The sequence below is a fragment of the Simochromis diagramma genome, unplaced genomic scaffold (genome assembly GCF_900408965.1).
Source record: "Simochromis diagramma unplaced genomic scaffold, fSimDia1.1 OVJJ01000304.1, whole genome shotgun sequence".
Taxonomy (NCBI): Eukaryota; Metazoa; Chordata; class Actinopteri; order Cichliformes; family Cichlidae; genus Simochromis; species Simochromis diagramma.
In genome coordinates, this window is record NW_024387030.1 from 8719109 (window position 1) to 8733652 (window position 14544).

The window sequence follows — 14544 nt, forward strand, 5'->3', positions numbered from 1 at the left end:
TGCTCTGCCGGCATGAGCCGCTGAAGACAAAGGCAGGAGACAGAGTGTCTAACCTTTGATTCTTCTGAGGACTCAGCCGCCTTGTATGAGGGCAGGACGCATCAGCCACAATCATGCCCCCAATGTGGGGATGTCAGGAACAATAGAATCACTCTCACGCAGTTGGTCTGAACAACCCATCTCGACTGCAATTGGATTAGCAAGTATCCAACCACCACATGTTAGCCTAATTGACATTAAAGTGAAATTTGAGAACAATAAGGCCCTAACCCTAATCTCCTATGTCCTGTGAAATGGCATACTGCTTCTCAGAAAACAAAACAACAACAAAAAACTTCCTATGTTGTTTTAAAAAGATGCAGAAGCAGTTTTTCTGCTGGTTTCTTCTCTTCCTTTGATGAGCTGCAATCCATTGAAAGCTGGCGAGATACCAGATAACAAGCCAAACATTCTTTTATTTGGCAAAGACAAAACAGAGAGATTTCTGTGCTCGTCTCTTTTGTTTTAGTAAAAAGTGATTACACCGCAATTAACGTGCCACGGGGAGAAATTTCAGCCTCATGTTTAAATCCAAATTACAAAAGTAATGGGAGATTTAAGGTCAGATTGTAGTTTTTATTAACTCCTTTTTGTTTCTATTACATATACTTTACAATGACGTTTTTACCTTTATGATTTTGTTTTGAGGGCCTTTTCAAAATAATCAGATTGATGTCGAACGTCTTAATTAAAGCCAATACAATTCACCATTGTAACAAATTCACTCAGTGCTCTAATTTATGCAAATACACAAAGGATGCATCATTTGATATTACTGAATGTGTTACTGGAAGCAATTCATATTTTTATTTATTTTTTTCTATATATAATATGAAAGCAATAAATATTACCAGTAAATAAACTTTACTTTTTAGAGTTTTTACTATTTTTCAACAAAACAAAACAAACAAACAAAAAAACCTTATACAATCTAATGTACATTATGAAAAGTTGTACAGCTTTTTTATGTTTAAAATAAGGATTTATTTTTATTTATTTATTTTTAATATGTAGATATAAATATATATTTTGTCAAAATATATGATATAGTCAAAGAAAAAAAGTGAGACAAACATACACCTCATAAAAGTTATAAATAAGGGTCCAAGTGAACATTTTTGGGAGTAAAGACCTTCCGATTTGTTAGCGCCCGTGTTGCTTTTTTCAGTGCCGCAGTCCAAGCCCACACTTTAGTACGTCTGTGCGTTAGCGGCAGCCGCAGCCCTCCACTACCATTTCCTGGTAGTTTTTAAGGACCACCTTGTCATGTTCATCTAGGTAGAGCATGGAGATCGCGCTGAGCTCTGTTGGCACACAGCAGGCCTTGGGAATATTGTTGTTCACAGAGTTCACCAGTGTCTGAACAATGGCGTGGTTGGTTGAATTCAGATGATCTGCCAGAGGAAAGGGGCATTCCCCGTGGCAGTAATAGGCCTGGTAACCAGGAGGCGCCACTATCCAGTCATTCCAGCCTACATCGCTGAAGTCCACGTACAGCGCATGGCGCCGGCAGTTGCGGTTGCGTTTACGGCCCCGCTGTCTCGGGCTGCGCTTGGTCCGGCGAGTCAGCGGATGACCCTTTCCGTCATGACCAAAGGTTACCAGGAGGGGGCGTAGCTGCTCCCAGTCTTCACCGGGTTCTTGGTGCAGCGAGCGGCTAATGCGAACGTGTCGGCCCTGGTGGCGTGGAGTCTGGTTGAGGTGCAGAACCTCCACAGCCAGCCCGTAATTGGGAAGTCGTTCACGAGTCCAGCGCAGCACGGCGGGGCTGACGTCAAAGCTCTCCCAGCGCGACGCGTTGTGGCGCACGAGCCGCGTATCCAGTAGCTGTGTGATAAGCTGCCCGGGTCGGGGGGCTTTGAGCACCTCGTACACGTTTATTCGGTGAAGTGCCTGGTCGTCTGAGATGGCATCAGCAATGGCCTCATCAATCTGATGACGGTAGAGCCTCAGTTCTGCGGAAGACAGAAGCTCGTCCTCTGGGATGCTGCTGAGGTTAAACATAAAACGAATGGGCATGGGTCCTCCGTCATCCAGCTCATGTAGCTGCTCCATGTGCTCTGAAATACAGCAAATAAAATATTTATTGCAAGCTTAACTAAGAAACTCAATAATTTTGAGACTATGTAAAATAGACTTATACATCCTGAGCAAGGGCAAAAATAGCAAGGGTACAAAATATGTGCAATATCTTGATTCAAAATTGCACAAGTTTACAGTCATTTCCTCAGTTAAACAGCAGAATGTTTACTTTTATATGTTATCAAAAGTCACTACATGTTTGACTACCAAGATTTACATTTTATACTTTTTCTGTAATATTTATATCAGTATCAGTGAGTTCTAGCATAATCCTGTTATTACCAGTTGCCAGTGACAGGGTGAAATGAATGTTACTAGGTTTTGAAGCTAGGGTAGGCAGCAATTTTCCAGCATCTTTCTGCAAAGTAACCACAATAAGCAGACAGAATGCGATTTTTCTTCAGACAAATGCAGGTTCTTCAACAAAATGCGAAGTTGTAAAGTTAAAGAGTGAGGCACCTTGACAGCTCTTTGAAAAGCGCATGTGGCATCAAAGTGTCACTTTAGGGTGCAAAGATTTCCGAGTTTGGTTCCCACCACATCAGTCTTTTGGTTGTTTGGTGGATCTTTGTTGTTTAGTGTCACTACTAAACCTACGAGGAATCCCTGCGAGTCAAAGGATGTGATAGCAGAGTTTGGCGAGTCACTGGATCTTTCTGACCTGCTCAGGTAAGGTAACGTTGTATGAAGACAGCAGTGATAACAGTGGTAGTATGTCGGAGATGAATGGGTTAGAAAAGGCTTTCACGTTTAACAAAAGGGTTTGACGTGTCAGTTAAATATTACTCAGCGGAAAGTGCTGTGCTTATCTGTTGGGAACGCACTTAGGATGGAGAGTGAGACCTGCAGGATAGCAGTGCATTGTAGTTTTTTTGTCTTTGCTTTTTCAGGTTTATGCCGACTGCAGTTTAAATGACTGATCAATATTAGTATGCCTTAAGCATCTTATGTGTTTTTCTTTTAATGGCACTCTGTGCAGCAAACTCAGAGAAAGTTAAACATGAAGAACTCTGGTGAATATCTTTGTGGCTGCCATGGCTCAGGCGGTAAAGTAAGATTGTCCACTAACCACAGGGTTGAACGGTTTGTTCTGATCCCAGCCTGTTGCTGGATGCGTGTGCAGAAGGGCTGCAGCAACTTTCAGCAATTACAATGCAATTTCTCCAGGAATTGTTTATCCTGGATTTATCTAACCAAATAATATGCTCCCAAAATCATCACTGCGATATGCACCAAGTTCAGTCTTGCAGATCTGTGCTGGAGAGCCAGCAAGGTTGTTGTTTTGTTCTTTTTTTGTTTTTTACTGGCATGCATAATTTCTCTGGACAAGTCTGATGCTAGATTGTGCAAGCAGCTCTCTGTCCCTGGTGTCATTTTAGGAGGTGGGTACTGTGGCTCTAGCGGTGGGTTATAGCCCCTAATTACGAACGTTTAAGTGTGTTTGTGAAGTCTCACAATCATATTTTTTTCAATTCTTCTGGCAATTCTTTTTTCATATAGAGGCTCAAACAGACAGTAAATACATGCAGCCTAATTGGAAATCACAAGTATACTCATTTTTTGTTTCGGGTATTAGGTTTATCAGTGATCACAGGTGTGTATTGTACTTCAGCTGTATTATTTAGGATTTTTTGGAATTATTTTGACTCATCACATTTAAAGGATTTTGAACAGGGGTGCACTCAGTTTTTTTTTGTATACTGTGCAAGCATTGTATGCTTTCTTAAAAATGATTAGATATAAAATCATTTCTTTGTATAAAGATATCATTTTTTACACTGGAAATATGTTTACTTTGAAAGGCCTCCAGGGTATTCAAGAATATAAATGTATATCGTCCGTGTTTTCTTATCTATCTTTAAGGATTATCCTGCCCTTCTTTCAATGCCTTTCTCTGAGCACTTTGCTGAAACATGCATTACAAGGAGGGTGGTGATTAACGTACCACAGCTACAGTATAAACACAGTGGAGGCTCCCTATTCCACGCACAGTCTGCAGATTTCTGGCAAGATCATCATTGTTGGGGAAAGGAATGTTGTGTCTACTATTTTCCTGCTCAATCCACCCCTGTTATTTCACACCCAGGCCCTAATCTTACCCAGGTGGTTCTCATTATTAAAACCTGCTGTGTTTTTGATTAGCTCTGCAGTTTATTCACTTAAGACATTTATCATTTTCATCATGAATAATCATTAAGGAGTCAGACAGTACAGGAGAATCTCATTTATCTGAAGCCGGTGGGAAAGGAGGTGTTGCGAGAAGACGCGGTGCGTATTCAAATCCTCAACCAAATCAGATTTGAAGTGGGCGCTAACACACTTCGTAACTTATGTAAAACAAAGAGACGCCATCAATTAGACCCAGTCAATAAACGTGCCATCTGAATTCAAGGTTAGAGGTTACACAGTTTAACCTGCCTATAAACATGTCTCTTCACATAATCATCCATCTGCTGCAGGCTGCAGTGCCTCCCTATGTTTTGGACAGATCATTTAACTGAGTCATACCATCACACAATGGCGCTGCCATGAAAGCAAGAACTGCCACTCTTAAGGCTTCAGAGCATATTATTAACATAGTTTAGTAAATCAGAAGAAGGGTAAATGCTTGTAGAGGAGTAGAAACCGATGCACAAGCACACATGTGCGCGTGTTCACATTGCATCATATGCAGAAGTTCCTGTACTAGCGGTGGTGCGCTTCCTTTTCTTGCTAGCCTTGCTACGCTACCATTTGAGTTCATGTGGCCGTGCGCTACCTTAGCAACACGTCTGGCAAGGCTGACTCATCCCTCCTTCCTCACTCCCCTCTCTATCCATAAATTATTCCCAGTTTTCTCAGTTATCCATGGTACAATTGAATTCCTTGCTGACTAACGGTGATACATCACTTTCTTTCTTTTCCAAACACATTATCTTTTCAAACTCAGCTTACGTTTCACAGATCACTCAAACTGGACTTTCTCCAAGCCCAGAGAAACCTCTGCATTTGATGCTAAAACGGATCAGTCACAATAAACAGAAACCCTTCTAATGTTCCACTCTGTCTATCACACCAGCTTTTTGAGGCCATTTTTCCATCTCGCCAAAGAGTTGCGAGCATCTGCTCTCAGCACCCACATTGTTGGCAGTAGGGGCTTTATTTAGAAGTCTGCAGAGTAGCATTAAAGATAATTGTACGTTGAAGAAGGTCCTTCTAAAAGAGCCCTCCATATAAACTGGAGACATGAGAGAGGAGCACACTACAATTCCCGTCCAAGAACGGGCTTTTTAAAGCCGTGTTCTCCTGGGTGGGGTGAGAAGTGTAAGTCAGTAATATGGAGGTATGCTTTTACTTCAGCTGCTAACCAAACACACAGAGCTTTGTCAAATTAGGCTCTTGAGAGCTTGTCTAGCAGATTTTTTTTTTGCCCCTCTGTAGACAGTGTTTGGTGACCACATCCTTAGATTCCTTGGTTATGGTGAGATGGGTGGAGCACTCTTACAATCATGTTTCAAGGGATGTCGGAAATGTGCTTTTTTTAAAACCCCGAATACTAAGCAAACCTCACCCATGCCAGCGCACTGCATTACCACCAAAACTATTGGAATGCTTGGCAACAGCGACCTTGCTGTAAGAGTGGTGTAATGTTTTGTGTGCTGACACTTGTATTTATCATCTCTCCTCCTACTAATGACATTCCTTCTTTCAGTTTTGTGCTCCTTAAAATTGTTTTTCTGGAGTTCATGTGATGCGAAAACCCCCTATTTTTTTGCTTACCTTCATGGTGGAAGCCCCTCACAGTGTTGGCCCGACTGGCTGACCTTTCTGGGTACTCAAAAGCAATGTCGTGCGCTCCGGCCTCCTCAGCCTCACCCGACTGTAGCCGATAAAGGTCCAGCAGGTAGCGGGGCACAGTGGCTGAACGACTGGGCCGCGGCCGCCTTTTGAGGCCGAACATATGCAGCAGCGTGGCCTCAAAGTCCCGCAACAGTTCATGGCTTTGAGCGGCCGAACGACCCTGCAGGCCAGGTACTTTCTTTTTTCCTTCTTCAGGTATCAGACTAGCATGGTTGCTCTCTCCCAGCAGGACTTGGCATATTAAAATGACCATCAGCATTCGATTACCAGGAATCATGATGTCTCTGGTGAGAGCAGCAGATGGAACAGGAAGATAAATGATTAAAAAAGGGCTAAATAGAGCAGATATAAAGGCAGCTATAAGATTTGTCTTACCCTCCATCCAAAACACCATTATTTTCTCTTGTATAAATGTTCCCACTAAAGGCAGACTAATTAGTTTCAATAGTCCAGTCTGCCTTGTTTACAGTAAAGTAGTCTCCGATCAGATAGACCATTTAGAGTTTATCTTTATCCTCCAAAGGTAAACAGCTAGCTCAAGAACCCATCTTTTTTTTTTTTTTTGAATGGAATCTCAGGGCCATTCCTCCCCACTATCTCCCTTCCTCCTTGTCTCCTCCACTATAATTAGACAAATAAAAGAGGCAGCCCTGGGGTCTAAGCAAATTCTTAACTTGATAAAAAGTCTCGGTCTTACACATTCTGCTCAAACAAACCATGGCCCAAACCTGGGACATTGTGCCACACACTTATAAGAAAAAGCTCTTCCTCAGGCACGTGGCTCGCCCAACACCCCTTAGGGACCTTCAGTCCAAGTCTGGATAGACGCCACATAAATGAGTGAGTCAGCAGACAGAGAGAAGGGAGATGCAAGATTTAGCAGCGTGTCACATGCCGCAAATTGAAATGGCATGGCCCACTTACTTACCGACAGAAAATAAAGCATGGGGAAACAGTCCATGTTTGTTGGGAGCAGGCAATGGACCCGTTCTTCTAGGAAATGTCAGGTGGCGTTGGGTGGCTGCAGGAGAACTTTGAAGTGACCCTGTTCCTGAAAGATGAAGGCAAAAAACACAGGGATATTGTGAACTGACACTTGCAAACACTTGAGGTTGTTACATGGCATTTCTTCAAAGAGTACCACAGGAGCTTGTGTATGTGTGTGTTTATTGGTGAGAGAGAGACCCAGTGTCTCTTTAAGGCTTATCATTTTGGCTGGTGGGTAAGCTAGCTATTTGCTGTAAGTGGAATGTAAGTAGGCATGTGCTACAACACAGACAGCAGATACCTAATGCTTGACACCCACCTTGGTAAGAAAATACAACTTATTCAACACTTACATCTATTTCAGAGACACACATTTGAAAAGCAGCTTCCTACTTTACATTAATGACAAGCTAAAAATCTGATTAGCGCCAGGTTCAACAGAAAAACGTCAGAACCCACAGAGCACAAAACAAGTCTGATCACAATTAGCAAACTCTTTATTCAAGATAAGAGGGCTGTTGGTTTACTAAAACAGAAAACCCACTCAGCCTTTACCCCTCCAAGCGACTGAGTTGACCTATTTTAGACAAGGAACTAAACAGATTCTTCTTAGAAGAGCTTCTCTTCCATTTTAGAGCTCACATGGGTTGTGACTCTGATGGCAGGACTTCTCTACTTTGATAACACTGTACATACAGTAGTACATTCACCACTGATGTGTGCATGATATACTGAGCAGAATGTGCTTCTAGAAGACTAATTTAAAAAATATATATATAACACTTCCACACACAAAAAAGAACCACTTTCCAAAAAGGGAAAAGTCAGAGCTTTAACAGGCAGGTTTAACAAGAACAACATGGATCAAATGATTCAGTTTGTACACCTCATTTGAAGTGTTAAGTGCTGCTGAATCGCACTAACAAGGTTACTGAATTTTAAGTGACCACAACAACAGCATCATGGAACAAACACTCCAAAGTGACACAAGGCTTCGGTCATCATTTGGATCTTGTTCCACTGGAGCACAACCAAGAATTACTGCACAGTGAGGATGCATATTAGCTCACACTCTATCTGCGTGTGTGTGCGCGTGTCACATACAGTTTGCGTTTTTCAGCTTGCTAGCATGCCTGGCTTCATATCTATGTGATTAACTTGCCTCCTGCATGCCTCACTATACATGCAATCTAGGATCTATTTCCCTAACGGTATTAGACTTTGACCTCCGGTTGACCCTCCTTTTCTCGGTCATGACACAAGATCCACTGTGCAAGAAGAGAGGGTGACATGCAGTGTGCACGCGCACGACTGCAAAACGCAGCGCATGCATTGACGTGCGTGTCCGCATAAGTGTGTGCCACCATTTGCATGTTCGTGAGAACTGCAGCAAAAAGAGTGAGGAGGATTCAGAACATGATCAGCTCTATTACCCATGGGGTGAGGGGATAAATGTGTGTGTGTGAGAGAGTCTGTGTGTGTACATCTCTGACAACAAACGTTCATTGTACAGAGAGGGCCTCTCCCATGATTACAGGGATTCATAGCACTCAAAAACACTGACCATACAGAACATCTTGTAACTGTAACCAGCCACTGACAAAGCTGCAGGCTAAAACAGACAGACACTCAAAATGGTGTGATGATGATGAAAGAAGATGTAAGGCAGACAGGGAGTAACGCTCAGCTCTGTGTCTCTCAAGCCAGTGTGCTCGTGTTTACTGGCCTGTTTTCACCAAGAGTGATAAGAAATAATTTTACACCAAATTCTTAAAAAAACAACAACAGCAGCAACAAAATCGCCGCCCACACCTCTGCACTCATCATAAACGTGCAGTCATTTATTGCCCTCTCAATCAAACAAACAAAAACAACATGAGATTATAAAACAAAGCTGGACACACAGAAAAGCTTTCCACTAAGTGACAGAAATACATTTTGCAGCAACCGTTGCAGACCAGGCTGCAATTAGGCTGCAGCAGTCAAACTGCCCTTGGCTTTGCTTGATCCCTCTTGGCCTCTCTCATTCGTTCTCTCTCTCTCTGTCTCTCTCTGACCAGAGATAATGTGATCAGACTATGCACATGGCTCTTCAGATGTGTTTCCTGAGGAATTTGACAGTGATGGTGGGAGGGAGGATGGGAATGAGGGAGGGAGAGAGGGAGGAGAGCAACAGGTCACTGTGGAACAGTGATTTTATCATTTTAGTCACAGGGTTCTACTTATTGATTGATCAGTGGCAATGTCTATGCTTAATTCCGGTCGCTGCCTGTATAATTAGAAGACATTTATGTCTTTGAATGGTAGTCCCAAAATAATGCCATGCTCTTGGAATGAGCAATAGGTAAAGAAAACACACACACACACACACACAACCCCAAATGTCAAACACTTTCTTTTTTTTTCTTGTCTTTTTTTTTTTTTTTTTTGCTTTGTAGTAACCAAATTAACAAAGCTAAATAATAATATTTAACCAGTCAGCCTAACAAAATTCTATATTTTATGTGCAGGTTGGGATATTTTTTTTAATTTCTCAAGCTCGAAATTAGAACATACAATGATGTTTCTCTGGCATTATAAACGAAAGGCAAAAAGTCTGAGGGAAAAGATGAGGTGTGTGGGATTTTTTTGATGTATCCTGTCGGTTTTTTTCCTTTTAATGAAAAATAAAAGGAAAAGTGTCAATGGCACGTTTTTTCTTTTAAATTAAAAAAAAAAGTGTGTTGTTAATTGTGCGTTAATAACGGAAAACCCAGAACAATCAGACGGAGGCTGACAAGGAAAATGACCGAAAAAAATTAAAGCCATCACCAGAAGTGACATGTGACTTCTTTATATATAATATATATGTGTGTGTGTGTGTGTGTGTGTGTGTAAAAGTAATTCTGAAATTAATTTATTTGGCCATTCTGCTCCTCTGCAGTTCACGAGATGAATTTGAGTTGCAAACTAAACTGAGTGCCAAGGAGACCGGGCGTCCGCAGGCCGCAATTTTCCCTGCTGCAGTTTTACCGGATTAAATGACAGGATTTATCTTTACAACGACTTGTTGCAAACAGGTGAAAAACACGTGAGTGGACAACAAACCGGACTCACATCTGCAAGACTCTGCAGCTGTAATGTATTAGCATTTCATGTTTTCGCAAGCATTATGTCATTACTGGACATCAGCTCAGTCAACTGGCGCAATTATGCGTCAATTATTGTTCAAAACCCGTGCGGTAAAATGAAATGAACTTCATCTTTTGCGAGAAACCCCCCAACTTATTTTCATTATCGCTCATCTCTGATCTGTCAACCTCCATCGTTCATACGAGCCTTCATACTTGGATGACAAGAAGCAGTTACAGATGTTTAATCAGTGTTAAACTGAATTATAAAATGCATACACGTGCGCAACGCTGGCGATTTCAATGAAAGACATAAAAAAACAAAACAGCAAAATCTGACGCTGTGTTTGGACATGACCTCATCTTGATTTGTCATCGGCTCAAGTCTCGGGCACAATAACCTGTTACTTGTTTGGCCATGATCACAGCGCCATTCGTTCCAAAATGCACTTTTATATCGGTTTTTGAATGAGTTCCGCACGCTGTGAGTGTTTTTTATGCCCATTTATTCTCGCGCATTTATCCCGGAACGGTGTTTAAACTCTCAGCGGAGTCGCTTAAATGCGCACAAAGGAGAGACCCAAACTTAAAGTAACAACACTTCAGCGAGAGCCTCTCTTGCTCAAAGATGTGTGTGTCTGTATGTTGTTGCTGTTGTTTTTTTTTTTTTTAAAGTTTCGCTGTTGACTCTTTGATGTGTGTAGTCTAAATGTGTCGTTTGGTGAGCGCTTACCATCAGTAGAGGTACAGGTATCCTCGAATGAAGTGAATATGAAAGGGAAGGTGTAAGGCAGTCCAGGCGTAACGCCGAAAAAATGCCGAAATGTGCCTTAAAGGAGAAATTATGCGCCTTTTTGGCTCATTAATCCTTTAGCGACACCTCAGAACGGACAAGAGGAGTGAAGGCCGGCGCTCGGGCTCTGCAGCGGGGCTTCTTATTCGTCTCCAGTGCGGCTCACTAGGGCGATCGGCGCGCAGGACGGCAGGCTTTCAAATGATCCAGCATCTATGGCCCCTTGCAGTTTTTATGTGTCCGCCCAATTTACCCTCTCTGCCTCCTCCTTCCTCCTTCCTCCACGACCCCCACCTCCCTCATCTGTCTCAAACACCTTGGATAACCCCCCCCCTTCTCTCCTCCTCCTCCTCCACTTTAAATAAAGACAACTCACTGCGCTTTTTTTCCCCCTTTTCACTATGTGAAACTTTGCATTTTGTCTTTAAATAATGCCCAGCGGGTCAAATGCCCGGTAAGTCTCCATATGCAACATGTTAGTGACCTAACCTAAAATAAATAAATAAATAAACGCCTTGCGTACCTGCAGATGTAAACAACTGGTCTACTTTAAAAATGCTATGCATATTTAATTATTAAAAATATATATATATACACGTGGCCACGTGCGTACATTTTTATTGGTTAAAGGCTTTTTCTTTAATCCTTCATCAAAATTTATGAAATGTATTCAAAGTGATTGGCTTCCCCGATATAAGCGATGTGTTCCCACTAATGTACAACTTTACAAAATAGCTTTTCTGCCTCTTGCACTTCTTATTGTTATCGTCATTTGAAATTATTCCACGATCGCATGCCGTGGATCCATGTTTCGATAGTGCTTTTGATGAGGGGTTCCACGGAACTTCATGACTGCTCTTTAAACTTAGTAGAGGGTTCATTTAACATATAGACATTTTATATGACTGGTATCACCGTGTTATGTACTTGTGTAACATTTCAATCACTGCCTAACCCCACAGTGGGCCATCTGTGTGAATGATTTTAAAATGACTGTCATTTTAGAACTACGGATGTGGAACGGTGATAAAGAAAATGATATTAATAAAGCAGATAATCACAATTAATACCACGTACTAAAAAAGATGTAAATTCAGCCATCATGTTCTTTTCAGTCCTGTTTTTTTTTAAAGTATGACTGAAATTATTCCTTGAAGGATTCCGTTTGGCGAACCGCTGCTTAAAAAGATAAAAATCCGTTTCCCCGTGTTATGACTAAAACGTTTCTGCTCCTGTATATGTTTAAAAAGCATTTAAAATGTGCCAGAAACATTACAGATTTGTTTTAGTTTGTTTGCAGTCTTAATAAATATTATCTCCACTTGTTCTTTCCCAGATTTTAGTCTTCTATGCACTGTATACATGTGCATTTTGTCTTTTTGATGAGACCTTGCTCATTTATTTTTCGTCAGACTTAGAGCTTTTTTTTCTTTCCTGTTTTTTTTTTCTTTTTTTCTTTTTTGATCCATATTTAACCACTTTTAACTGAAGATTTAACAGCTTGAATAATCACACCAGTGCCCAAGAGTCTATATTTAATATTACAGGTTTGTAGGGTTGGCAAGAGTTAGAATGCATAGATGAGTGTCAGATAGGTCGTGCAGTTTCAGTTTTACTACAGTACTACAGTTACTGTATTATTCTTTGTATAATGTAACTTAAAACTTCCTGTTGTAAAAAAAAAAAAAAAAGATTCACCTGCATTCATTTGGTTGTGGTTCCCCACTGAGTTGCAGTATTGTTAAAATTGCATGTGATGTACTGTGTATCACACATTGGTGCAGGATGAGTTTTAGACTGTAAAACTGCTTTGTAAAGCTGTGCATGGTAGAATTAGGAAGGGGTTGTTGTATTGTTTTACAAAAAAATCCACGGCGGTCACTCTGGATATTTAGGAGTGCTATTCTGCCTCCTTATTTTCAATTTCTTTGATTTCTAAGGTGCATGGAGAGCATCCAGTCTTCTATCAACAAGTACTACTACAGCATAGAAATCAGAATTACGTGAGCAAGCTTGTGTGCAGTAAGTGGTGCTAGGCTAAAACAGACTTTATAGCTAGATGGCTTTCATATTAATCCAGTTTTCTGATTCACTTCCTGTCTTACATTAAGATTGACAGTATGTCAGAATAATACACACTAATAATTCCCTCTCTCATGATAAACTAAGTAAATACTGGATGGTATATTATATCACATCTTGAGTTAAAAGTTGCATTGTGGAATGATATGAGTCTGTGCTGATACAATGTCTGTAATGCAATACAAACATCTTTTCCATATTGTTAATAGCTTTAAATTCTTTACTTTTTTTTATTAGTTTTTAAACAAATAATCTTACAGATTGCCCTTTTAGAGATGTTTTTGCTATAAACTGGTTCCTCTCAAGTCCTTAAGCCCTCTTCATTATGTTGATTGCCATTCAGAGATTCAGTCCTATTTGACTTTAGGTTTTATGATTAATTAAAGCAAAAAAAAAAAAAAAAAAAGACAAACCAACAAAAAGAGTCTGTTTCCTTCTCGACAGTTTATTTAATGTGCGGGTGGAAATTCCAACATAATAATCCTCTCGGTGTTTTTAGGTGAATTAACAATGGACAGGATGTTTCTGTGAGGTCACAAAGATACAAAGACGTATAAGGCTGCATCAGGGTGATGTACGTAACCTGTGGTTGTCTCATCCATCAAAACAAGATTACACCAGCATGACTTTGTATTGCAAGTTTTAAACTGAAGATAGGCTTCAAACTAGTGAAGTGAACACAAACAAGCGGGAAAAAAATAAAAACAAAACCTGAATTATGGCGCAATTTATTTTGGACAGATAAGATAAAACTCAATCCATCCTGTACCAGTGAAAAAAGAAAAGTTAAACAGTTCAAGCACACGTCACCTGTCAGATATGATAGATGTAAAGTATGTTATTTGCCTGCATGAGAGTGGATTTCATTTTTTTTAGATGATTAAAAAACAGTTGTCTCAGTAAAGCTCTAAGATTATTATTATTATTATTATTATTATTACTATGTAGAATATTTTTTACTCATACTCATCGTATGGGTATGAACACACATATATTCACACTTTAAAAAATATTCTACTATATTCTTTGTGATCCTTTTACATTAAAGGTGGGATTTTTTAAAATCCAAAATACACCACAAGTCACCCGAAAGTGGACTGAAAGGTTAACTTTCAAAACTGTCTTGAGTGCAAGTAATGTGGTGGATGCCCATTCCAAGCTGTAGACTGGGTTTAGCCTCTTTGAGCTCTTTGAGCTCCTCAGTTACGAAGGAGATTATCAAATGCGGGCGGCTTAGAACCGCAGGTAGTCAGTGAGGCGCTTTCCCACTGCTTGCACCTCTGAGTACAGTTTTCTATACAGGGAGTGCAGAATTATTAGGCAAGTTGTATTTTTGAGGAATAATTTTATTATTGAACAACAACCATGTTCTCAATGAACCCAAAAAACTCATTAATATCAAAGCTGAATGTTTTTGGAAGTAGTTTTCAGTTTGTTTTTAGTTTTAGCTATTTTAGGGGGATATCTGTGTGTGCAGGTGACTATTACTGTGCATAATTATTAGGCAACTTAACAAAAAACAAATATATACCCATTTCAATTATTTATTTTTACCAGTGAAACCAATATAACATCTCCACATTCACAAATATACATTTCTGACATTCAAAA

General features: G+C 40.4%; 1 protein-coding gene across 1 annotated transcript; it reads right to left on the minus strand.

Annotated features, from left to right (window-relative positions):
- Positions 1-435: 435 nt before the first annotated feature.
- Positions 436-11074, minus strand: bmp4 (bone morphogenetic protein 4). Its single transcript, XM_040042514.1, has 4 exons — positions 10792-11074; positions 6890-7012; positions 5881-6245; positions 436-2099 (listed from the first exon to the last, which is right to left on the minus strand). The coding sequence occupies exons 3-4, from the start codon at positions 6236-6238 to the stop codon at positions 1246-1248; spliced, it is 1212 nt and encodes a 403-aa protein (XP_039898448.1). The 5' UTR covers positions 6239-6245; positions 6890-7012; positions 10792-11074; the 3' UTR covers positions 436-1245.
- Between the last annotated feature and the right edge of the window lie 3470 nt (positions 11075-14544).

Excerpts from the sequence above, each read along its gene's own strand:
- bmp4 (XM_040042514.1), bottom strand. The coding sequence starts at position 6,238 with ATGATTCCTGGTAATCGAATGCTGATGGTCATTTTAATATGCCAAGTC. Across the intron at positions 2,100-5,880 it reads GAGGGGCTTCCACCATGAAG|AGCACATGGAGCAGCTACAT; the intron begins GTAAGCAAAAAA and ends GCTGTATTTCAG.